Below are 21,409 nucleotides of genomic sequence, written 5' to 3'. Positions count from 1 at the left end.
TAGAAAGAACAAAATAATGCACAGCCGTCATCGTTGGTAAGCTTACATGGTAAAAAATGACAATCAGCCAGGTATTTTTTTAGGAGTAATTACATGTATAACAAATAATTATTGCCAACCAAGCGGCTTGGTTGTAGTTAACATGCTGGTCTTGGTATCAACTGATGCAGGGGGATCAGATACTGCTTCGGGAATGCTGAAAGCTAGGATGAGATAAAATAGTCGACATTTTGAAATAATTGATTCAACATTTCTATGCACATGACTTGGCAGCATTTCCCTCTTTGCTGTCAGTAATGATCAGCGGCTTGCAATTGGAATTTATAAGCCATTGGTCCTAAAGGTATACTCCAGGCCAGAGGCGACCCAAATCAAGATTTGTGGTGGAGCCAACATGCTTTGTTTTCAAATGGCTAATATCAATTGACACGTGAATAAACATGTCTTCCCTACAAATAACCCCGATCAATAAGAGCCAGCCCAGTTTAATGTAAGTGTGAGCGTTCCTCAGCAAGAAGTATCCCATGCCGATCTATCGGCGTTAGGCGTCGGTATCCTCCTGAAAAAACGGTGACTTGAGGATTTCAGTCTATGAAATATGAAATCGTTGAGAGTATGATGTATAACATTTTCTCTTGTGAGTTAAACTAAACTCTTTGTTTCATTGCCTCAGGTTTTCACCTCAGATTCGACTCGACAGTAAACCCTCGTGTCAGACTGGTTCATAATTTAACATCCCTACCCCGCGGGTCCTTCGTGAGAGTGTTAAATAATTCAAACAATAGACAGAGGTTTCGGGGCATTTGTACGACCGGGTGCACGGTCATATATACAATGGTTAGCAAGTACCAACTGAACATGAATGATACATTGGTGACACCGCTGCTGGGCATTTTCAGCCACCGTGCGGTGTCTCTACTATATCATGTACCGTACATATTAACGTGACCAGCACTTCTGGATTGCTTTGTTTAACACTACCTATATTTCAAATAAGGGGCTGAATTGTGTTATCCACCTTCAACGATGTATTCTCGATCAACGACTGCGACCGCTCCTCGAGGATGTTGGAGCGGTCATGCTAGGAACAGTCATATTTCCCATAAAGCCTATAATATATTATAATAAGTAGTTTCGGTAGAAGCAATAACGTAATGGAAGGCTACCAGCCAGGTTTCGCAATCCTTACGAAGCTCCTTCCTATACGAATGACGAAGTGGGAACATGTATGTATGTTATCGACGATTTTTAAAATATTTTTCCAAGCCCATCCCCACCACCACCACCACCACTAATATGAAATACGATTTACGAGTGACGTCGTTTGGAGTGCGAAACCTCACTCCTATATACTATGTACTTGCTTAATCACGAAGGCCACCCATGTATAGTTCTTGGTGCTGAATTGGACACTTCTTCCCCAAGACAAAAGCCTCTAAGATATTTTTCCCAGCCGTTTATCGATATCATCACGATGTAATGGCAATGGCATTGTCAGTCAAGAGAAAGCGTAGTGATAAATATTCTTGCTGATGTGCATACAGAGTCGGTCGAGATTGTATCAAGGGATCTGAGAACATAAACTTATTTTGGCGATTACAAATGTGCACTTGTTCGCACCCTCGGACCTTCTGACATGCCTGTTAATTTAAGGAACCAGTTTAACTCATGAGTATTCGGCCGCCTCCCATTAGGTGAAGACTGAGTGGAGTCATTCGGTCAAGTGTCGAGCTACTTGAAAGAACCACATTTAACATGGCTGTAGCCCGTTGAAAACTCTCGTCACACATTTCAGTCCCTAACAGTGAAAGCAAGCAACCACCGCTTTCCAGTCAGTCGCTACGTTGGATTGTATCGCTACGTCGTGAGAAGACTCTGCGTTATATCGCCACCTTATAACGGGAATTAACGTCATGATGTAAATGGTGATATAACGCAGAAGTGGCGATGCAACGATAACCAGTATCTTTTCTAGCGTTACATTTCTCTTATCACTGAGCAAATACCGGTCATCGGAGTAGACACGGATTATTACCTTCCTTGATAGGTAAGCTGAGGAATAAAATATCGCCTAAAAATGCCATTAATGGCTTACTTTCGACACTTATCTGTCAACTCAATATTTTTATCTTTCTTTTCTCCCCTTTTTCACTCAAGGTTAAACAAGATACTTCCAATTAGTACCATCTTGGTCAGAGCTGATGACTATATAATCGAACATTGCGACCAGTCACTTGCAATGTCGCGAGTATAAGCTTTATCGCCACTTTCAGCCAGTTTGACATCATAACATCATTTCTATGATACCTTTTCACATTTCTCACGACGACAGTAGATGCAATTAAAGCTAAGCAAAGACGGGTCAATAGCCGCAAACATTGATTATTGCCTTTCAGATTGGTAATCCGAGAAGAAGTGTATTACAAACTGTCAGAAAAAGTCTTGACGGCCATTCTGATGAAATATGGTCACTCTATGAGGAACCCAGAAGAGGTGTGTACACATGTCTAACTCCGTCTGTCAGCAACATGCTTTGTTTAGATGGTGATATGATATTGCCCGAGATACAGCAGAACTGCACTAACGACACTCATTGGGCAGTTTGGAAGTACTTCTCCATGACAATATTGAATACCCTCATTTTTAATTACGGATAATTGTGCATTAATAAAGACAGTACCCTTATTTATTTTTTTATTTAAACTTAACTGTATTGTAATACAGTATGGTGTGTGCGGTAGGAATACCTATAAAAAGCCCCCACCAAGACAGTTCAAGAGTACAAGAACGGATGACAATACATAGATTACAAATTGATAATAATAAGTTGTCCCCTCTTCGAGAGATTTGACAAAATCGTCAATTGGGACCTAAAAACACTGAATAAAACATTTATGTACGAATAACAGATCGAGAATTTAACGGCGGAAAGATAAAGGCAGAAGGTCGAGACTAGATAATCTATCAGTATATGGCACATCAGAACCGATTCTATGACGGGTGGCCCGGTGCTGCACACTTTCCAAAACGGCCAGGTTACGCTTAGAAAGATCATACAACCTGTTGTTTTTCAAATGTCTCTCACAGTGTGATCACATATCTCTCTTTGACCGAGCTATAACAAATGTAACACTGTATTTGTCAGGGTGCTGCCAAGTTTCGTTAACATTGATTCTGTCTTTATCATAAAAATTCATTGGTGTTGCCAGAAAACCCAAGCTGTAGATGCCATATTGGCTAGTGAACTGAGGTGGCGGAGCGTTTATCGTTTGCGTAAGTGCGTGCTATTGTAGCATTTAGATATGTTGAGAACTCGAGGCTGTAGACCGATGATACCTCTTGTCTGAGTAATCCGACGCAACATCGAGAAAAATACGGATGTGCGTAAATTTATGGAGCATCAAGATGCAATCCAGACTTGCGCTAGCTACTTGGATGTACTTGTAACCTTCTAGCTCAAGTCATGAAAGAAGTCAGAAGAATAGATTGTTTCGCTAGCTTAATACTAGTCAACTAGAATTTAACTTGAGGAGTTTCAAACAAGGCGAACTACTTGTATATGCAGCAGAATATCACTCGTCTGTACGACTGCTAGGTTAATGGTATCATCTATATCGGTCCGGCTACGTCTCGCAAATGCAGCGCACCACCCTTGACAAATCCCTGAACGACGAGGACCTGTGTCCATTCGCGCCCTGTTGCCAATGTGTCCTGTCAGAACACCTGGTCGAAATCGGCCAGGAATATTAAGAAGCATTGGCCGCGAAGCTAGGAGATGGGAATTCAGCTATAACTTACATCTCAGATCAGCCTATCTATACTGTTAGAAGCGGTCATAGATCAGTGAAACTAGAGTATGTATAGCAGCCTCATGGGCACTAACATGATAAATTAAATTGTATATCATATGTATGCAGCAATACTTTACTTGCTGAACTAGTTGAATTCTCAACGCAACGGCAACTCGTTTTACAGTTAGGCTGATAAGTTTAAATCATGTGATAAAAATTATGCCGAAGCAGAAATGAATTATAAAAGCAAAACTGGTTGCCGTAATTAGCAACTACACAGAAATGACTCCACGTGGTGCAATGTCAGAAACTAATTGATTGACGAATCCATTACGAGAGCCGAGGAAATGGGATGATCCGCTCGCCGACTAACGACATACCCTGTCGTTATTTACGCAGGCTGGTTCCGATGTTGATCAAGGGTCAGTGAGAGACTAAGACTAAGATGTTTTTCTACCCAAGCCGGAAATGATGCAAGGTTTTGCGCAAATTGTAATTTACAGAGATATTTGCATGCGTGCGCAATCTTTGTAATAGACTGCAACCAATGTGTGAAGTTCACAGCGGTGAAGGAGGACTTTGACGAGAACTTTGAAAGCTGGTAAAACTAGGGTTATGTCCTGGGGAGTTACTACGAATGGGTTAGCTTCAAGTTGATAAAGAGTGCTAGCAAATCACACTTCAACTCCTTTTATGTCATTCGTGAGCTGGGAAAGAGCTAAAATTGGCTATTAATCAAATGGATTGATCATTAGTTTCAACGCTCCCTCTTTAATGGTGATGTCAAATAAAAACTGTTGATTGCATAGTTAGGCTAATTGCCTTCTCTTCCATCTGCTTAGCAACGATTAGTTCCCAGTTGTTCGTTTGGAATGTTCCGGCGAAATGATTTTTGAAACAGGAAATAAATGTCAGTTGAGGATGATTTACACTGATCTCATCCTAAATGGCAGGGAACAAGGCACGTTTCGCAACCCATACGGCGAGCTACGAACTACGAAGGATGAAGTATGTAAATGTATTTTATCGCCAACTTCATTTTGAAATTTCCCCGATCTTTTGTACAAGTAAGTATAAAAAGATGATTTTACGAGTGTCGTATGAATTAAGTACATGTCTTGATGAAATGACAGACCAAGCGTATTTCGCACATCGTCGTTCGTATGGCAGACGAAACCTGCCTAATTTTGCAACATTCTGATTGCGGCACGAGTGCAAAATCTACCTGTTATAATATTAATAACTCCTGCTAATGAAAAAGTAGATTCAATTTCACAAACCTTCTATCATATCAAACTGCGTCAATATTACCCGTTTATCATAGGTTCGGAGGTAAATTGCCGGTCTATAATGACTCCTCTGTCCCAGTGGATGCTATTATCTGGTCGTCGAATAAGGCAATATCATAAACCCCGATGACGCTCGGCCATTGTTGCGGGTTTTTGTTGGCTATTAATGTATTTTTGATGAGTCATTCGTTGATATGTGTTGTTTTACGCACCCTGTAGGTAATCCCACAGTCTCCTGATACGTTCCCACATCAAAACGCACGTAAGAAACATGTCGGGGAGGAAAATATGACGGGAACGTTTTCGGAACACAGCGGGAACGTGTCGGAACGAGATACAGTGCGGGTTATCAGCCGGCTTCCCGATGCGTTCAAATCACGTTCCCGACACATTTTCGATACGTTCCCGTCACGTTCCGACACGTTCCCGCTCTGTTCCCGCTGTGTTCCCGACACGTTCCCATCATACTTTCTTCTTATCTATATAATGACATTGCGCCAAAAAGAAACAATATTCCAAACGCTGACGAAGCCCTCATGCCTTTTACACACACTTATCGCTAAAGTACTCGTGATTTTTAGAAAAATATCATGATATTGATGAAGAAAATGTTGATTTGCATTCGCTTCGAACAAACTGGTCACGCAGTCCTAGTCATGCGAAGGATGAGATGCCCGTAAATTAACCGATAACAAATAACCTTTTTGATATAGTGCTTTTATGGGGGTTTTTTACGCACGTTTCATATGACCCCGTATGGTTGTTGCTTTCAATCACTGTCTAGTAAGAGTCGCCTCAAATGCCAATTTAATAACCATACACAGTGAAAAATGTTGACTACCAACACTGAATACCCGTTCAAGGGATGCTCAAATTGGACAATATAACACATACCAAAAACTCATTCAAGATACTCCCAAACTAGCTTGATGACGAATAGCCCTTGACGAGACGAAATTGTTATTCTTGGCCCTTCTGATAAGTAGAGACTGATATGACCACTTAGAATTTTCATTCAGACACTTAGTAGTAAGTATACCAAATATACAAGTTATGATAACCAAATGCATGGTACTATAAACATATCCATTCAATCAATAAGGCTGGAGTAATTGGAACGGACTTGGGGATTGTTGCTGAATATTAGTTGTGTTTTTTTTATTGATGCTATTTCGGTGCAACGTCCCTGAATGCAATTTGCCCAATGGCATTTCTGAGAATCCGAACGCTGGTTTATTGTATGAATAATCAGATTTGAAAATAAGTTTCATGCAAGTGAAACTGTATAAAACCACTTCGCTTCTGCACTGTCACGTATACAATTCACATGTAAAGATAAATTGGATTCCTTCAAAATGACCATGATTCCTTTCATTCCAAATGTTAAGTTTTAAAGAATGTGTGCAATGTACTACATTACCCCCTTCTGTACCTCATGACATTTAGAAGCATTAACATTCTGCCAGCACTTGTCGAATTTGGAGCAGCAGTAATTCGTAAGTTCCAGCGCAGCAATAGATTAGACTACTCCATCAATTTAGTGAGAGAATTGTGTTCTGTTCATTCTCGTTTCCTTTCCTATTCTTTGATCTGAGCAAGCTCTTGATGCTTAATTTCATGAACTGCCAGATATATTCATGATTTTAGCAAATTTTTGATCTTTCAGACACGACCTAGTATCATATTTGTTGGAGAAGTAGATCGTCCTACCCGTCTATACTTCTTTTTTTAAAGTTTCTTAACTCCGTCATTTTCTTTTTTATACAAGTAGATATTCTTACCAGGAGTATATATATACTAGCAATAGCCGCGATATGAGACCCATCCAAACCTGCTCAGCAAAAACTTGTTTTGACACAAGATGCATTGCGTGATCCTCATGTCCATACAAGAAGCAATATGCTACGCATGGGAGTGTCTTCTAGGGTCTCTCCGGCATCGCGGTTCACAGAGTGCTCCCTGGATGGTACCAGTACCTTCATTCTTAGCTTCATGTGTGTGTGCGTGTGTGTGTTTGTGTGTATCTTTGGCAGAAGTCGATAGACCCATTTGGCCCAGCCTTCGCTTCAGCAGAGGCTTGACTTGACACAAGATGCACAGAATGATCATCATATCTACCCAAGTAGTAATATGTTATGCACAGAGTGTCTTTCTAAGAGTATCTCTGCTGGCAACGACAGATACAATGTAGATCCAGCACTCCATGGATGGTACCTGGAAGAAGTATGACACTGGAGTATAGCTCTCCGAGACCAAACTTGAATTGTCCAAAAATCCATGGCACGGTAGGAACACTTCCAACATTAATAATTGCCTTAGAAGTCGTATATGCCTCGGCGACAGCGACCTGCATGCACCCTTCTATTTTTTGCCAATTTTTCTCGTTTGCCTTTTGAGACACAGAATGCACCCTCACCATTTTTCGTCTTCAGTGAGGTCTTTCAAGACCTTCATCAACAATTGCATTACATGCATTAGTGTGTGTTTGCCGAGTTAAACGCAAACGTATGCATAAATGCCTGATCCTACTTACTTTGGCCCTTGTTGCCTTGTGTGGCACATCGAGTTTCTAATGGGCCACTCTTGTCGATCAGCAGATTCCAATGAAGGTTCTTCTCTCGGAGTTGATTCTCCAAAGATCGTCTCGGCCAGGTTTTATCCTCTCTGCCCCATTCCGCCTTCCCTGTGTGACCATTTTAATGTTGTTAAACTTACTACTTATCTCAAAACCCTTGCACCGCCACGCACTGCCACAAGAGTAGCTCCGATAGCAATCTCGGGAGCCATTCACCAAATAAAAAGAGCAAATCATCCGCTGATTTGTATATTTAACTTAATTTGCGCCTCATCTTGCTTACAATTACTCGTGAGTTCATGTATTTAATTTGTACTCGAGCGAATCACTTGAAGCCGGCTTGAACTGAATAACCCGAGAAGATACAAGAAACGAGAATTGATTAAATACGAATGTCGTCTATCGGGTCGGCATAAAGTTCCAGAGCTCGAGGACCTCGCTTATCGAACAGATTACAGGAAGCATGTATGCCTGGTGATTAAACTTGCATTTTCATAAAACCGGGAATGAGCAGGACGACATAGTAAAACTCATCGATCTAAACTTTAGGAGTAGTAGGAAAAATCCGTGTCAAATACATGGCAACGGAGCTCGCCATTAGTTGGGTCAGAGGCGACACACAAGCCGATAACTTGCGACAAAAACTACAAATTGGCCCTGCTATTTCGCATGACCATTCTTTTCATGGTTAATTCAGTTTTTGGGTAGATCATTCTCAGAATGACCTGGTCCTTGGAGGGATGAAGTGTTACAAAGCCGACGGGTAAGTAATGAGTAATGAATCTGAAACTACCGCCGCGACAACATAGCCTCCCTGAGCAAGAGTTGCTCCATTAGCATATACGTATTCTCCAGATTGAAAAAGTTTTAGGAATGCTTTAATCTGAATAATTGTTTGCGGCCAACGAAAGAACAAAGTCATTACAACCATGGAACCACTTGGGTTTCTAACAGATACCGCTTTGGTTTATATCAACTGCGAATGGTAATTTCGGTAAAAGCCTTTGCTCATGTAGCCAACTCCGGTTGAGAGGAGCTGAGCTTTGAGGGCGAATGCAAAGATAAAGGATGAATAGAAAGCCTTTGGTCGAGTTGTCGGACCGTCACCTCCATCAATTGAATGACAGACTGACCCAGTTTAGACGTGCATTGCCTCATGACCATTTATCAATCTTCTTTAAGCCTTTTATTAGGTTAAGCATCCATTTCTTTAAGCATCTTGATTTGCTGGCGGCTAACGACCGAAGACACAGCCATTGCAATCAACAAACTCGTTTGATATCGGACTGATACGATTTTTGTGTCCTTTGGCACGTTAATTCCCAACAAAGGCTGTTTGCCAGAATCGTTTGATTCGGCCTATACCAGCAAGGGCTTATAAGTTGTAAGGCGGCATTCTACCGTTTGATTGTTGCTGTGAGTAATTGAAGATTTTATATTGCCTCATTGTGACCACTTATCAATCTCACCAATTTCCATAAGAAGGTTTTTAATCTCAATTTGTTGGTGGCTGTGAAGGAACAAAGTTATTGGAACCAACGAACCCCTGGGTTATTGATGTGTTTGGCTCCACCTTAACTTGGTAGCATAGTGATTTCGACCACGAGCCATACTCGTATACTGCCTCTGTTTCGACCAACATGTGGGCTGAATTTCAAAAGGAAAGCCGGGCAAAGATAAACGGCAAGGCATTTTTGGAAGGCGTCTAAATGAAGATTGGCCCGACTCTGGTTTCTCTAAATATACCCGGATAAATTAATCAACGACTTTACCGATCAAATATATAGTAAGTTATTTCTAATAGCCACAGCTTTCTCTTTTTACAGACATACCCACGTAATCGATATGTCGATGTGTGATGATTACGAAGTTGTCTAAACGTATATACTTGCCATCGAATATAAGGCAACTTGCCAACTACATTACGTTTTTTTAAAGTTTCTACATGTAATTGCTTCTTTCTCTCGTTGCAGATAGTATGCTGTCTGTCTGGTCGTGTGGTAATAGTACGAGCTAGAGCAAAACGAAAAGGTAATTGTCAGGACACTCATTTGACTTGCTTATCCCCTCCTACCCCGACTGGGGCTTTTTTGGTCAGACATGACTCCTCTCCAGTTTCTTCTCTCCTTGGCCTCTCGTTCCAGGCGGTTCCACTCATCCAAGACACTGGATTTTGCATTAGACTTCAGGAGATGCGTGGCCCCCTCTTCCTTTTTCGCTGAGGATGCCATCTCAAAGCGTGACAAACAATTCTCTTCGGCCGGCCTCCGCAGTGTGTGGCCGATCCGATCATGCCATTTCCTTCTGTTTACCGAGATCTCCATCTTTTTTTCAGGCGCGGATTTTTTTTCATCGTCTACCTTATGATTAGTGCATTGTTTACAATTTCTTCTCTTTTATCTCCCCTGCTCTATCATTTGAGCATCGACGGCATGACGGGAGAATGAAAATCAAATAGACTTAAAAACACCAACAAAATCATTCCAGAACAAACGTAAAAACATTATAACGAATTAATTCGGCGATTGCATCCCCGAGGCCAAATAACCTTGCTCAGAATGTTAGTTAATTATTTTATCATGTTGAAGAGTGGATTAAATTTGACGATAAATCACAAGTTAAAGCCATGTTACTTGTCACTCTCATTAATAAGCATTAGAGTTTAACAAGTTCATTTTTTTACGAAGTTTAAACAAAATTGATGGTCTGTAGCGTACATCGCCCACCATAGATTACTGGTATGTAAAATATGTAGATACCTACATAGTCATGCTGAATCGCCCGACTTTCGCAACCGTACAGTTTCTTACAACTTGATCGCAGTGTTTTTGGAAATATTTCAGTAACTTGCGATGACGACGCCCCATCCGTCAGGAACGGTTTCTCAATGTTTGCCGGCGACGCCATGATTTACACGTGTCCCCGTTGGTATCGATTCCCGGACGGAAACAAGACCAAATCTACGCAGTGCACGAATGATGGCTGGCCACCTATAGACGATTGCATGCGTGAGTATGTACACGTGAAATGAACTCGGCTTAGGGCATTATTTTCTTCTGAACTCGGGATTAATTTTGTTAAGAAAGGAGCATCCCCTTTGATTTACACGTTTAAGTGGCCCGACGGTGCATCGAGTTCAGTGCAACTTGTAAAGATGAAGTGTCCTGTGAAATATGTACACTGTAGACATCACTGAAAGCTTCTTAATCTCTAGATTACTCACCCGATCTTCAGTCATATATTTGAGAGCAGCTAAACAAAAAATATGAATATACTGAGACAAAAAGAACATTCAGGGTATATTGTCAGAATTTTTCTCCTTTCTTTCCTTTTTTCCTTTCTCCCACTATGCAAGTTGTTCACGACGGCTTTGTACCGGCAAACACATTTCATCATCCGCTACAAATCAAATTTGTATATTTATCTATTTTTCAGCTGGTCGCTGCCAAGAGGAATGGGTTCGTTACAAAAACAAGTGTTATGGTTTCAGAAAGGATGTGAAAATGAACTTCACAGAAGCGCTCAATGCTTGTGGTAGCAAAGATATAAAACATCCAAATCTTAACCACTTAGCAATCTCTCTCAGGAATTCTCAACTGGAACAAAAAGGACCGGTGGAATATTTGAAACGAATGATTCGTAATTATATCACAAATTATAGGTAAGATATTGTCATGGATAGCACTGGCGGCCACCCCTTCAACTATAGCTGTTCTGATAACGGAGAGGAGAAACACGAATGTCCGGGCCCGTAGATGGAAAAATAAGCAGAGAAAAAATCCTAAAGGGTATCTGCTGCAGCTAATTATTGGTGTTACGCAGGTGAAGTTGAATTACATAGAAGTCATTAACATCGCCTGCATTGTGAGATTAATTACACCCAGAATCATTACCAAGAGTCATTATAATATCGTTGGCGCAATCGCGGATTCTCTTAGGACAGTAGAACAGTGCACCTGAGACTTCGGAAAACAGCAGATAAAAAAATTAATGCATTTACACCGGAGAAACTCACCGTGTCTACTATCGTACCCACGTTTGCCTTGAGCAGGTACAGGTGTACGGTGCTGACACCAGGGTTGATGCTTGATGGAGTTTTGTAATTTCGTCGTTCTTCTATCATAAGCCTTTATCTCACTTCTTTCAGGGGGCATCCCAAATCCATATCAGGTCAGTTTTGGATCGGTTTATACAAAGATCCGGGCAGCAAAGACTGGCTGTGGGCTGATGACCGCCAAGCAGTGCCCTTCATTCCTCCAGAGCGGCCGGACGCCCGCTACGCCTATATAAACGTCAGTTTTCAGGAAGATAACGCCAACGTGACATTAGGGTTCGACTCCGGGGATAAAAGTTATAATTATATGTGCGAACAACGTAAGTTCATTTCCAAATATCACAATTTCTATGTCTGGTATATCTTCAAATAAATAGTTAACAAACTATGAGATGATCATAATCGCTTTTTTTAGTACGAGTAATAAGTAATGATTGAGTTCAAACAGACTTGACTTTAAGAACAATCTAACTGATTGTAAATGTCAGGAGTGGGTATTCATATTCAACAGCTCAAGAGTAAGAGAGGTACAGCTGTCGAGTGTGCTGAACGCAATTCAGACTTCATGTTTTGAAGAGCTAATAGTTTTAAGGAGACTAACTAAAGCGGGAAAAACAAGCCTCGGGTGTCTTTGAGGGGTATAAGTGGTGGGGTTGGATTGATTTTTACTGGAACAAGAGGTTTCAGAGAAGAACATTCGTATCTGGAGGAAATAAGATCTCGTGTTATCATCAAATACATGTACTGTAAAGAGCAATATTTTCGCCAGTATAAAATTTTCACAATTTTTATTTTGGCAGATTAAACAATTTCTGGCATCATAAACACTCGTTTGTCCTTGACCTTTACCCATCTAGTTATTGTTCTATTTCCAGACATAAGCTGTCCGGGAATAGATGACAACAATGACGACTTGTTCGAGCAGAGATCGAACCAGTTGATCACAAATGATAGAGTCTGTCCTCAGGTCAGCCAACTGGAGGCTACTTGCTTTGATGGTCTCTGGAGGATGAGCTCGTGCCCCAAGCCAAGTAAGTGAATGGTTCATGCGATGGGTGGCCCAGGATCTTACGTGAATTTGAGCAGAAAAAACGTTATGATGATTATCTAGCAGTGATCTAAGCGAACATAACATCTTACAAGCTGTGATAACATCTTTAGCTGTGATAATATCTTACAAGATTTCTTATTGGGATGATTTTCATGGTCAACAGAAACGGTGCGCTTTTTGGTCTCCAGCGTAAATCTAGTTCGGACCAGAGAGAACTGTTCGTAGACTCATCAATCCGACAAATGAAATGTATCCTCAGTGGAGGCGGGCTTACATGCTGGCACACTCGACCTCGGTCCACTCTCATCCTGCCAGCGATGCTGTAATATCTGCCCCAGGAACCGTGCACATTAATTCTCACGTATAGTGTTCACAATTATCGAAATGTCCTTTGAGGAGAATAATTCAACCACTACTTTTGATAGGACCGAGCCAAATGAAATTACTGCCAGAATATTATACCGTAGAGGCCAATACAGCAACTACAGGAGTAAACTATTCACTAGTGGACCGATGGCCATGGGCTAGGCTAGTTCAGTGGGGTCATCAGTTTTGTTTCGTGATATTGTGTAATGCGCGCTTGTGCCCAAAAGCTATCAAATATATATAGTTTAATAGTTCTCATATCAACAGATGCACTGCGCATTGGCCCAAAATACTATCACTTCCATCCTCAAGACATTAGTGTACTGTAGTTCATTAAATATTTTGTCAGCTAATATGAATCAGTAAAGCTGTTACTTCATGTACTGTAGCGCATTGTATTGCCGCAATCTCCAAAAGTATAAATGATACTTTGTACACTCCGGACGCAATGGCTCGGCCTCGTCATTCCCCCCCCCCCCCCCCCCCCCCCCCGATAGCAGTATGAAAGGATCACGAATGGATTGTCTCGGGAGTTTAATGCTTTGGAGGCAACGGTATCTGGTAGATGTCTGCATTTCGCTGGATGGATGGCGAGTCATTGTCCTCTTTAACAAACAAGTCGGTCGGTATTGGACAAGAGATTTTAGGACGGCCAACCGGCTAGTTATCGTCCTCGTCAGCTAATCACAATATACTCTCTTGCCAGCCAGTAGTGCCCTTAATTCCAGACTCATGCATACGAACTACTGCCTTCCCTTTCAGCTGTGATGCCAGATGAAGAAGTCGAAATTATCATTCCATGTCATCCGATACCGTCTTCGGAATCGGAACTGGCGCTCTCCAACACGACCAAGGTTGGCGCGGTGGTCGTCGTCCGCTGTACGGAGGGCTACGAGTTCGCCGACCGCACCACGGAGCGCGAATACGCTTGCTCAACTAAGGGCCATTGGGTACCTAGCATTACTAAATGTGTGAAGAGTGAGTACAAAAGAGGGAGAAGCTGATGATGTCGAACGATTTCCATTTGACGCATTTCTGACTATAGTCGGCTTCAACTACTAGGCCGTTTCTTCAGAGTCTGGTTATTGTTTAAAATCTCGATAATTAACTCAAGAATAGGTAAGACCGATAAAACTGAGGGAGAAACGAATTCAGCTTTAAGGCAATCATCTTTTGGAGTACCGAAAATTTTGTCCTCGTGTCCAATGATGGAACTCATCATATACATGTACTCATGTTACCTACTCATATCAAAATTATTATTATTATCATTATCATAGTTATCAATATCATTATTATCACAAAGGAATAAATAGCTGTGGGGTATAATGCATTGCCATTCTTACATTTGTAGTTCACCGATGCCCCGCTCTCAATGTTAGTGGTGACATGAACTGTTCGCGGACGGGTGAGGTAAATCCCGGGGTGTTATCTGACTGTAGCTGCCCCTCGGGCTACATGTTTACAGACTACACCGTGGAGAAGAGATTTTTCTGCCAAGAGGACGCCACATGGAGTGATGTTCTGCCGGAGTGTGTTGGTAAGAATTTGGATTGCATTGGTTTATACCAAACACCATTTTGAATAGAACGTGAAATCCTAAAGCAATCAGAACGCTTTTAAAACGAAGTGAAGGCCGATTTTAAGGATGGGAGTCAGTTCTTTGTTTTCGATATGACGAAGTTGTCCCATACATCATTGCATTTTTGCAGTAGAAGACTTGAAACACAAGCATGCTTATTTATTTGCTGATGTTGAATGTGATTGTTTATCTATTTCTGCCTGATCGCTTCAGAGTCGGGAAAATATTGCAGTTATCCACTAGAAATTCAAAATACGGATCTACTGGGCAACGAGACGACTTTCTACATTAACTCCAGCGTGACGTACAAATGCCATGAGGGTCATCGCTTCCCTGACGAATATAAATCGAAGGAGTTTACAATGAAATGTTCCTCAGATGGACGATGGGATTTACACCATGATGAATGTCATTGTGAGCAAGCTTTTCTGTATCATTTGCATGTAGTATTTATTAGTGCTTGGTGTATGTATATCTGTTCGTCGGAATAACGTGTTCAACGGTTACGCTAGAGCTTTGCAGAATGTTTCGCTCTAAACCCGAAGCGATTATTTTCCACACGCGTTATTTTCAAACGAACTATACGATATCTACAACTGGTATCTACATATTGACTATACGGTTTTTTTACTGTACTGTGTGCAACTACCAAAATCTACAGCAATTCAAAGGGCTTATCTTATTCGACCGCGCTACGTTATTGAACGCCATTTACAAGTATTGACTAAACGCCATCTGTAAAGACAAAATGGACGCCATTAACTTTATCTGATGTAGTAACGAAAACGCCATCTTTACCACAACAGAGCAGCGGTAATGTTACTTTGATTAACTTCGCCATGCAACAGCATTTGTAGCGCCATGGTAGACAGGTCAGAATGCACGGACACTGTGTAACATGGCGCTTTGAATCGTATGATTAAGAGCCGGCCAGTGGTTTTAAAAAGAGAGAAATCTAGAGCCATCCCATGAGTCAACGTGCCATCGATATAGTCCTACTACGAATCAGCTTTGTCTGCGAGATGTTTCACGGAGATCTCCGTGTAAGAAAAATATAATTTGAACACATCATTTTCGTTTTGGCCTAATAATGGCCGGGAATAATGGCATCGCTAGACGTCTGATTCTCACAAAATATTAAAATTCTCCGTCTGCCTTTCAGTGGTCCATTGTCCCCATATCCCTTACGTCATTATGAAGAAGGAAAAGCATGCGGCAGACATGGTCAATTCCAGTGTTCCAACATTCATTCCAGAGATGATTGACCCAATTTACGGGGCGGAGGTCAACATTACATGCTTTGAAGAAAATCAAGCTTTTCCAGATGGGACCACAACCCGAATAATTCGGTGCAATGATGAGGGCGAATGGCAGCCGGCCGTTCCTCTCTGCATGCGTAAGTTATTTAATCTGATATCTTCATAGTTAATTTTGCTGTGAGAAAAAAAGGAGAGCCGGTTGATCTGACAGTCTAACCTATATCTGAAGCACAAGGACTCGTTGACTTCATGTTAATTTTTGTGTCTGTATCTGTGTTATGGCACAAACACCTGTTTTGTATCCATTTTGTCAATGCATGCGGCGATGTGCTGCACTATTCAAATAAAAAACAATGCTTTTTGTCGTATATGCGTTGATAAAACGGATAATAAAACGTAATATGCACCGCGTTCATCATGTCTGACCAAAAATTGATCCCGAAAAAAAAATGTTTCCAAGTGCGGTGCGATTCCAACATTCTTCGTTTTTACATGTACCTTTTTATTTAATGATGTTAATATGTTAATGATATTATTCTTCGTCACAATATTCTACTCACTAAATTATCGACGGCAGCATCAGGTTGGGACTCATTCTATGTTTCACATTCTATAACCAAACCAAACCCTTGTGAATTGCATGCGTGGTGGATCCTTGCACTAACCCAAGTATTACTACAGCATTAAGTCTTTGCTACATCCGTTTTGAAGAAGCCACTCAAAACACACAGTTGCTATTTCCCCTTTGAAGAACCAATCAAATTACTTCACTGCTCCATTCGGGTTTTGACGACGCAGCTTTTCAAAACACCAAATTCGCTGTTACTGTTGCCTTCACAGCGGAACATGACCAATGTCATCAAGCAGAATTGTTGAGAATTTCTCTCAGTATTGACCAATCGGAAGCTTTTGTCATGCTTCCTGCACCGAAGCATTATGACTCTCATGCGTTGGCGTCACCACTATCGAGATCCGGTGAGTGATTTAGCGATCTCAAAACATTGCGGGGCAAGATGGCACCGAAGAGGAATGTTCGACACTATTCAGGATCAAATGGAACCTATATGCACGAGAGTGTCTATTAATATCCCCGCCCTTCTGCTGCTTGCTGACATGCAACAAATATCTGTGTATCTGTCATGCTATTTCTGTGTGCACTCTTCGACTAGCGAGCGCTGTTGACCTCTCGAAACCATAAACACTCGCAGACGACTGACACCGTCTGGTCCCCGTCATAGATGTGGCTACTGCGCCCGCTGGCAGTGTCCCTAAAGGATCGTTGAATTGTTCTTTCCGCTATTAAATCACAACACCCAGTCATTCCGTAAGAATTAATGGGGCAGAAATCGGCAGCGATGGATAATTTTCGTTGTTTACATAAGGACGACAAAACAAAGTAGAAATGGAGGAATTGTGGCAGATACATTGTATACATGTAATATAGTATTGAGAAGGATGGCGATGATTGCATTGCATCTCAAAAGCACATTATACAAATGTACTTCATTGCGCTCCTGTGTTCATTTGTACACTATTGGTTCAAAGGGTCCTTGAATATCCCATCAAATTGCAATCCCAATTTTACGGAATGGCAGGGCTTATCAAACTTCTATCTCACTCCACCACTTTTTGATGATGATGTTCAAGTATAGTGTTCCCTGTAGGTGATTCACAGCATTCTATCCTAAACGGTCCCATAACTGTTAAATGAGGACTATAGCCAGAAAGATCTCCAGATGACTACATGTAATATGCTCCTTAAATGTTTTTCAATAGCTCAGAAACCTTTATTGTTGAGAGTGAGAGATCGTTCGGCGACCATCTTGCTCCTGCCTACAGTCCTCCTTTAAATTTGTTCAGGATGTTCGTAGCAACATGGTCCGTGATGAGTGACTTGTGTTATTGTGAACCCTTTCTCTGTTGTGAAGTGTCTCTCGTCTGGGTGTAGTCGTGATCATGGTGGTCGTGTTATTGTATTGTTCGATCCTGGGCCACATCTATGACGGCATATGACGTCAAGGGGCGACTCATGCTCCTCAGACAAGTATTTACTACCTAATGCCTTGAAGATCTCCACAAGCCTCGAATTCTTTCAGTTATATTCAATTTTTTTCCATTAACATGTAGGCTGTTAGTATTTGGTGCGATTTTAAAATGAAATAGTCAGTCATTGGATAGTGAAACAGAGTATCAAATTCGCGATCGCTGTTGATAAAGATAAGCTGGAAAAAACCCTCTATGAACGTGCACGCCGGTCAGAACAGTGACCATTGGGCACCTTCCCCATAGAACTATACCCTATACTATACTATACTATACGCGAACAATAGTTTCATGGTCATGCACCCTTTGTGAAGCCATTGTTCGCGTATAGTGTAGTATACCGTATACCTCTATGGAATAGGTGCCTTAGGCACCTTCCCCATAGAGGTATACGGTATACTACACTATACACGAACAATGGCTTCACAAAGGGTGCATGACCATGAAACTATTGTTCGCGTACACTATACGCGAACAATGGCTTCACAAAGGGTGCATGACCATGAAACTATTGTTCGCGTATAGTATAGTATAGGGTATAGCTCTATGGAATAGGTGCCTTTGAGCCGCTTCAAGTTTCGACAATAATTTCTTTGTTTGTCACTTTCAGCGATGGAGACGGGACCACATCAACGCATGAAGCGCTACGTACCGCCTGCCATGGAGGCGCCGGGCTCGGAGAAGATAGGCACTGTGGCGATAGTGTTTATAATAATATTCTTCACCGGGATCGTGGTGTTAGATCTGACTACTATCGGTCATTCATGTGCCTTGCTTTACCATAACATCTCCAGTTGTCATGAGCGCACGATCGACCGGACAGGCGAGGGGGATTTTGACGAAGAAGAAAAAGAAAAAATGAACACCACGCGTGAGGACGATGTTTTAGATGTGATAGAAAATGGTCAGACAGTGACAGAAAAGTGTTTTGATGATTCCAGTTTGTGCTTTGTGGACGAGGTTAGTGATAAAGACTCCAATAGCGGTGGGGAGGATGCGCGGAGTGATCTATATGAAAAGACGGCCATGTTGGAATTGGATAGACAGAGTGTCTGTACGCAGACGGACGACAGCTTTACCGAAGAGAACCGTGTAAACCATGACACAGTTGTATGAGGGCGTGAGATTGTGTGTGTGCGTGTTGTCTGAAAGTCTATCATGTAAGCATCATTATAAATAAATTTTGTATTCGTCACAGATATAGAGCTATCGCAGTTCACCATATTTCCATCTTCCATGATTACTTCGGCTCCAAGTAGGACCACCATCTCGATCATCAAACTCTCAAGAGTAAAGTGTTAGAAGTCACGTTTTAACACTTAAAGTGTCCAATCCAAAACTAAACTTGCACGTGTACAGTAGTCCCGTGTCAAACACTTCTCAAGTGAGTGTAGTTTGGCAGCACTGCAGTTGTGATGTACACATGCATCTGCTACCGCTTGATCGAGACTGCTCCTTGTTACAGAGTACGGAGCTAAAAAGTGCATAAAAAATCCATCAGTTATCATCGAAATTTCTAAGACATTCATATTTTGATTTGTGCCAGAGTTGCCTTTCCTTCTAGGCATGGGTTTCGTCCGAAAAGAGGAAACATGTAATCAGAGGCATGCCATTTCATTTGACCTCATCGAATGGGATAGGCCAGTAATACCGTGTCAAGTGAGCAACGAGAGGGGAACAGGTATGGAAAAGGATGATGTGCAAGTCACCGTGTGGGTGGGCGCTCACATACCTTCTTAATGAAAGATCCAAAAAGCTTCAAAAGCGTTATTTTGCAAGAAGCTTGCACCATGTCGACAGGTGCCTGCGTTTTTATCTTGTGGAAGAATATTTTGGAAGAAGCTTTTCAGTCTGGAAGGGCTCGGTAGTTTTAATTGGGAAGCCAGCACAATAGTATCCAGCACGAACCATGACTCTAAAAACGTGCCTCAGTGAAAGCTATTTATTGTATATGTAGGCATATTGGTCTCATAATCAGACACGTTGCGGCTGGATTTTACCACCTCGCTGAACGGTGGGGCCGCCGGTTCAGTCCGGACGCCATATGAAAGATGGCAGCGCCTACTAACCCACGACAAGTTCGTTTCACATTTATTTGATGTACTGTTATAGCAGTGTGGCGGATCTATAGGAACCTACGATAGGGGGGCGCAGCCACACCGAGCGAGTACCGAAGACGCAGTCTTGAAACCGAAGGGAGAGTTGTGGGCCTCCAAGTGTTTGGAAATTTAAGTGCAACATATGTGTTTTCCTGGCATCTGATCGGAGGGCTAAAATTCGAAGTATCTATTTGCTTCTTAGGAAGAGGCGCCCTGAAAGCTCGTGCACCACACCTTAAAGCTGGGAGCACACACAGCACACAGTCTGCAAGATCAAGTCGCAGAGGTCTGCTAAATCCTTTATGAAAGAAGATCAACGTCTTAGACTTAGTCGAAACTGTGCTACTGGCGTCAATGAAAATAAAACCTCTTTTTTTCTTTATTTATATGATATGTAGGAATTTAAATACCTCTGCGACATGATTCCGCCGGTATATACCTCGGTGGTAGCAGTCATTCAGTACATGAAGCGAAATGGTTTCGTTTCATGGACTGATATGATAATCATTTTCCTATTCACAGTAGAAAAATACTAAAAGAGATATACGAAGCAATAAAACGCTAATTGCCATTAAACGGTTTTCTTGATGATTTCTTTTGCCACGTGAGAGGACAGGAATGAAAGAGGTTGCAACAATTCCAACCAGAGTCAGACCAGACCAAGTCCCCAATTGCATTTACATCATCAATATTGAACCCCTATTTCCTACCTACGTCACGTCACTCGGGCCCCATTTGCAATATGTTTCCATTATTTCTTGGGCATTATTTTGATGACGACTTTTTTTCTTGTTCGTCTTAAAATCTATATCGTACATGTAATGCGTTATGTGTCAAGACGAACAACTGACTGTTTTGTTTTGTCCGAACTATCAATTTTTAAAAAAAACAGCTTGACTATTCAATGATAAAAAGAGGATTAACTTTTGAGGGTCAATCGTTGAAAACATTAGGCGTATGTGTCCTACATAACTTATGTGCCCAAATCGCAGAGAATAAAATTGGGTAAATCAGGTTTATTCCACTGATGTTTTTTTCAAGTTTCATTAGTTTTGAACTATTGAACCTAGCCGGATGGGCATGTCTACATGGCCTGCAAAATAACAACTTACCGCTGTCTTACATTGTAACATTCTTAAAAGATTATTCAGACCCTGCCTCGTCCTTCAGGGGGTCGAAATTTCACAAACCTAGAACATTGGTATGACCGTGTGCAAATCATTCAGCATATCATGAAATGTGAATGTGAGATACATCCTCCGTAAGGTTGTTCGAAACATGCCCCAGCAACTCTTAGTCA

The 21,409-nt window shown here is 41.6% G+C and overlaps 1 protein-coding gene across 4 annotated transcripts in view; it reads left to right on the top strand.

Annotated features, from left to right (window-relative positions):
- The window catches only part of LOC135485494 (uncharacterized), a 32,369-nt gene extending 11,506 nt beyond the window's left edge, over nucleotides 1–20,863 (top strand). The window contains exons 2-12 of one of the 4 annotated variants that reach the window (XM_064767584.1): nucleotides 9,629–9,686; nucleotides 10,499–10,663; nucleotides 11,091–11,316; nucleotides 11,803–12,029; nucleotides 12,585–12,740; nucleotides 13,889–14,104; nucleotides 14,481–14,666; nucleotides 14,922–15,122; nucleotides 15,871–16,104; nucleotides 18,621–19,170; nucleotides 19,575–20,863. In XM_064767584.1, coding sequence (XP_064623654.1) covers nucleotides 9,629–9,686; nucleotides 10,499–10,663; nucleotides 11,091–11,316; nucleotides 11,803–12,029; nucleotides 12,585–12,740; nucleotides 13,889–14,104; nucleotides 14,481–14,666; nucleotides 14,922–15,122; nucleotides 15,871–16,104; nucleotides 18,621–19,126 — 2,175 coding nt within the window. In that variant the 3' untranslated portion in view covers nucleotides 19,127–19,170; nucleotides 19,575–20,863. Of the gene's footprint in view, nucleotides 1–9,628; nucleotides 9,687–10,498; nucleotides 10,668–11,090; nucleotides 11,317–11,802; nucleotides 12,030–12,584; nucleotides 12,741–13,888; nucleotides 14,105–14,480; nucleotides 14,667–14,921; nucleotides 15,123–15,870; nucleotides 16,105–16,544; nucleotides 16,637–18,620; nucleotides 19,210–19,574 lie in introns of those variants that run through there. The other 3 variants (XM_064767586.1, XM_064767583.1, XM_064767585.1) reach the window with 3 other exon arrangements.
- The last annotated feature ends 546 nt before the right edge of the window (nucleotides 20,864–21,409 follow it).

This window comes from Lineus longissimus, chromosome 3, assembly GCF_910592395.1.
Source record: "Lineus longissimus chromosome 3, tnLinLong1.2, whole genome shotgun sequence".
Taxonomy (NCBI): domain Eukaryota; kingdom Metazoa; phylum Nemertea; class Pilidiophora; order Heteronemertea; family Lineidae; genus Lineus; species Lineus longissimus.
This window is presented reverse-complemented; position numbering and strand designations above follow the sequence as displayed.